Source organism: Quercus robur, chromosome 10 (assembly GCF_932294415.1).
Source record: "Quercus robur chromosome 10, dhQueRobu3.1, whole genome shotgun sequence".
Lineage (NCBI taxonomy): Eukaryota > Viridiplantae > Streptophyta > Magnoliopsida > Fagales > Fagaceae > Quercus > Quercus robur.
Window position 1 is genome coordinate 34,132,196 of NC_065543.1, and position 4,706 is coordinate 34,136,901.

The 4,706-nt window shown below is 36.9% G+C and overlaps 2 protein-coding genes across 2 annotated transcripts; one reads left to right on the forward strand and one right to left on the reverse strand.

Annotated features, from left to right (window-relative positions):
• The first annotated feature begins 1,096 nt into the window (after positions 1 to 1,096).
• Positions 1,097 to 3,249, forward strand: LOC126702151 (uncharacterized). Its single transcript, XM_050400808.1, has 2 exons — positions 1,097 to 1,626; positions 2,734 to 3,249. Exons 1-2 carry the CDS (start codon positions 1,159 to 1,161, stop codon positions 2,905 to 2,907), a joined length of 642 nt encoding a protein of 213 aa, XP_050256765.1. The 5' UTR covers positions 1,097 to 1,158; the 3' UTR covers positions 2,908 to 3,249.
• A 286-nt stretch (positions 3,250 to 3,535) lies between these two features.
• LOC126702561 (non-specific lipid transfer protein GPI-anchored 10) lies at positions 3,536 to 4,706 on the reverse strand. The gene is made up of 3 exons (XM_050401304.1): positions 4,235 to 4,706; positions 3,912 to 4,007; positions 3,536 to 3,757 (listed from the first exon to the last, which is right to left on the reverse strand). The coding sequence occupies exons 1-3, from the start codon at positions 4,587 to 4,589 to the stop codon at positions 3,606 to 3,608; spliced, it is 603 nt and encodes a 200-aa protein (XP_050257261.1). The 5' UTR covers positions 4,590 to 4,706; the 3' UTR covers positions 3,536 to 3,605.

Here is a 4,706-nt window from a genome sequence, read left to right on the forward strand (position 1 = left end):
AATACACAATGGAACTTTTCAATTTGGGGCAAAGATATATAGATTGGATAAACATAAGAAGATTTTGATGAAAATATAATAACAAAGAAAAAATAAAACAATATAATATGTGTAATGTGTTAATTTTGTAATTTTATTAATTTTAATTGATAATAAGTAATATTTTCGTTATTTAATGTAATAAGGACATAATAGTAAATTTATATAAGTTACATTTTCTATCCTCTCGCTTTTTTCCTCAACCAAACAAAAGAATTTTTTAACTTTCAATTTTTTCACCCCTCAAAAATCGGAAAACTATTGAATACTCTAGGGGCCTCTCACATGAATTATGGGTCTCACTATAAATTTAATTAGTGGGACTCACAGTTATGTGAGAGGAAAGAGTTTGCATTTATGATACTCCGAAAGTATCAAATAATTACCCTCTCAAACCAAAGAGAAAACTGAAATCATTTTTATCTTCTCACTTTTCCATTTCCTCTGCATTTTTTATCATCCTACTTTTTTATACCTCCAACCAAACAGATCCTTACGTTGGCCAATAAACTCATGCTTAAATATGTTAATTTTTAAGACTTCCGAGTCAATATTGAAACCAAGTTTGCTCCCTTTCGGCCCCTAGATTTTTTTTAGTCTCCATTTATCATTATTACATCCACTCTTACTTCTTTGGTGGGACTTTTGTTTGTTCACAACCATGTAATTATTATTTTTTTTGTCTCATAACGTTACTCATTGGGCTAATAATTGTAACTGAGTTAGGTTTATTAACATCTCTTCTCCTCTTTGACGGTTTTTTTCCATAGTTTTAAAAACTGGGCCAGACCAACTAATCTAACTAGTTGAATCGGGCACTAATTCGGTCCAATAAAAAGCTCCAAAACTGGCCCAAACCAGTTCTTTTGACCTTTAAAACCATGGTTTTTTTATTCCAAAAGCAAATTACTAAGAAGCTTTTGTAAACAAAAATTGGGCCAAAGCAGGAAGGCCCAATAATTGAACAAAACTGGGTAGAGGCAAGATTCGGATTCCAAGTACTGGACCAGTAAACGGATCACAAAAACACAGATACATATCTTGATTCTCTGATACCTTATCCCCACTCACAGCCAGTAATAAAACACTTCACACAACTCTCTCATCACTCACTCAACAATGGCTCTAACCATAGCCAACGGTGGTGGTGGTGGTTGTGGCAGTAGTAGAGGTGGAATCCTCTACAGCAACCCCACCAAACACCACTTCACCAGCCTCCCCATCAAGCGCCACCTCCTCTTCCCACTCTCAACCAGAACCACCACCACCACTCTCCACATAGTCTCAGCCAAGAAATTCTCCTCCAGAACCGGACGACTCGACGGCAAGAACCGGAGGAGCAACACCACAACCAAGGACCAAGATGAAAACCAACAACGTAATGACTTGGTGGACAATAAGTTTAACAGTATTGAAGGTGGTGGTGGAGTAGGTTCTTTTGAAGATGGTGTTGTTGCTGCTGCTGCTGCTGATGGATATGTGTTGCCAGAGCTTCCGGGTGACAAGCCTGACTTCTGGGAAGGACCTCAGTGGGATGCTTTTGGTTTCTTTGTTCAGTACTTGTGGGCTTTCGGCATCGTTTTCGCGGTATTCTTCTTTTGCTTTCCTTCATTTCTTCTTGTTCCTGTGGTTTTGTTTGCTTTATTTTCTTGTTTCTAAGTTTGTTTTTATATATGTTTTTCATAATTTTGATTGATGGGGTTTTAGTTATACTCGTTTTTTTGTGATTCTGCTGTGATAATTCGATGCTATCTTGTTGAGTTGGAAAATTAATGTTAGTATGAATGTATGATAAACAAGAAAAAGTTAAGCTCATTGAGACTGAGAATGAATTGTAGATATAAAGAAAGCAACATAACTGCATCGAAAGTGACACAATCCTCTTTATAGTTCCCATTCCAAACGACTTTCTCCTTCTCCACCACCCCTCTTTGTGACTCCAACTATAAAAGACAGGTTAATTTATTTGTCACGTCCAATTGGCACAGCCCCAACTTTGAAACTCCTAGAGAAGGAGTGCAAAAGGTCAATCAACTTAATTTGTTTTAAATTTTATGTTACTGAAGCTGGGATGAAGAAGATATCATGGCATAGGTGCTCTAAACAGATGGCTCTTACTACGTTAGAATATTGATTAAATGCCAAGATTCATCTTTTTCCATCAACTTAGGCTTTTAGGGTAAGTGGTAAATTGTCATATGGTATTTGAACAAATGATTCTGATAAATGAATGAGTGAACAAATTAAGGGTTAATGAGGGTATGTGGATCTAGCATGATTGCTTAAGGGAATGAGGGGATTAAGAAACAATATATATCAATAAGAATGATACAAGATTGTTCCAAATTATACTTATGGTGGAGATAATTGTTAATAATAATGTTTAGGGCTACAATTTTGGGATTTCTTTATTTCCTCGTCTTGACTTAACAAAGAAAATGAAAGAGCACAGAAGTATCTATATTAAGCCTTGTTATTATATCCTTGAATGAAAATTCAGAAGCCTTTGCACATGTGAAGGTTGAGAAACCTTATTTTTGTACAGAGAACAAATGCTGAGCTTTATGATCTTTATGTAATGCTGATTCAAATGAATTTACAAGTTTTCTACTTATTATGCACATTCTAATTTGACATGAGGAGGTAGCTTCTTATGACCATCAAGGCTTATATTTTGCACTTCTTTCTTGACAGCTGATTGCATGTGGGGTTGCTGTGGCTACGTACAATGAAGGGGCAACAGATTTTAAGGAGACTCCTGCATACAAAGAATCAATCCAATCTCGAGAGCTTTTGGAAGAACCAGATGCATCAACCTCAGATGTGTTTGAGTCCAACCCAACAGAAGTGGCACCTAGTTTGGAATAGTATCTCTATAGTGAGTGAAAACAAGGTTTACTTCTGGGATATGATATAATTGTAGACAAAGAAACATTCCAATGAGGACATCAGTCTTAGTAGGTAAATTTTCTGCATATATGTTGTAACTTTGGGATTTGATACAGGAAAATTTGGTAGTATGCATTGAGTTTACAAACAAATTGTTGAAACATCTATTGATATGATCTCTGCTGTTTTCATGTACTTTTACCAAGGTTCTGAGATTTGGTTTTGGGTAACTTTCTGTGATAGCCAAATTTCCTGGTTGAAACATCATGTAAACAGAAAAACTTTTAGTCGAAGGCAGGGGTTATATATTGCTTTCCGATATACATTGATCTTTTGAAGATTGAGATATGGCAGTAGGACATGCATTTTTGCAGGTAGCTGTTTAATTTGACACACCAAAGATTTCCATGAGAACCTTGATGACCACCAAAGTGATCTCTACAAACTGATTTTTGTTAATTGGCAATTAAATATGTCATTTTTTTTTTTTGGTTAGAAAAGGCACTCCAGCTTGAAAATGCCTTTAGCATTCTTCCAAGTAACCCATTATAACCATAAACTATTGTAATTTTATTCCAACGAAATATATGATAGCATCCAAATACAAATCAAAAACCATTTTTAACAAGGGTAGTAAACAAGTCTTCAATCCTAGACACTAAGATTTCATAAACACCTCAATACAATAATTTTGTCAACAGAAAAGCCGCCATAGTTGTCACAAGTGCAAAATCAACATCCGTCTTCAATTTGGTGCTGGTGCTGGTGCTTCTGCCAAAGCCTAATCCCGTAATGTTGGTTCTGGGTGCTACTTGAACCACTGGAGAAGCTGAAACTCCAATAGTAGCAGAGGATTATGACAAAAGCAATGTAGAAATTAAACAGCAGACAACTAAAATTTCTGATTGGAAATGCCAACCATAATGGATGGTCAATCAATTTCTAAACTACAAAGATGTTAGTATTAAACATTGTATGCATACCAGCAACAGTCGAGTTTGCATTACTCCCCTGAGTAGAGTTGGTGTTTGTCCCAAGGGAAACTTGAGAACCGGGTGGATTAGAAGGCACATTTATTCCTTAAGCAGGAAAAAAAAAGTATATAAGAAAAGAAACATATATTAGAAGAAAATCAATAAAACCCACAAATCTGCTAGCATAATAATAAATTTGCACAGGTAAACCATGTTCAGTTTTAGGAATCCCACAAAACAATGTGCAGTTATATAAACAGAGATCACTCTAGCCAGGAGATGGGATGGGAAACAAATTTTGGATTATAACACAGAATTGCCATGCTTTATACCTGAACAAGTAGAGATGTTAGCTTGAAGGCTGCAAAGAACAGGAAGCTCCAAAGCAAGTGTGGTGTTAATAGGGAAAGAGCTCAAGGTAGTGCCATTAAGCAAGAGGCAGAGGCAATGGGGTTCCTGGCTGTAGAGTTGCTTGAGGTTGGTGCAGCACATAGGTCCTGGTGACTGGGCTGTGCCCTGCACAAATGATGCACAAGGGGTCAGTGGAATCAGGCGTGGTGCACATTGGGCTATGGAGGGGCTTGAGGAGCTGGGATCTTGGGAAAGGATGGTGGTTAGGAAGGAAATGAAAAGGAGTAGAATCAGGGTGGGGAAGGCAATAGGAGTTTGAGAGTGAAGAGAAGCCATGGTGTTTTCTTGCTTAGAGACATTAGTGTGGCCAAAAGTGTCTAAAATAGATGAAAGTGCATAGTTTGAGTGTGAGTTGCCACATGCATGGTGTGTGTTATTCTACATGCACTTCTT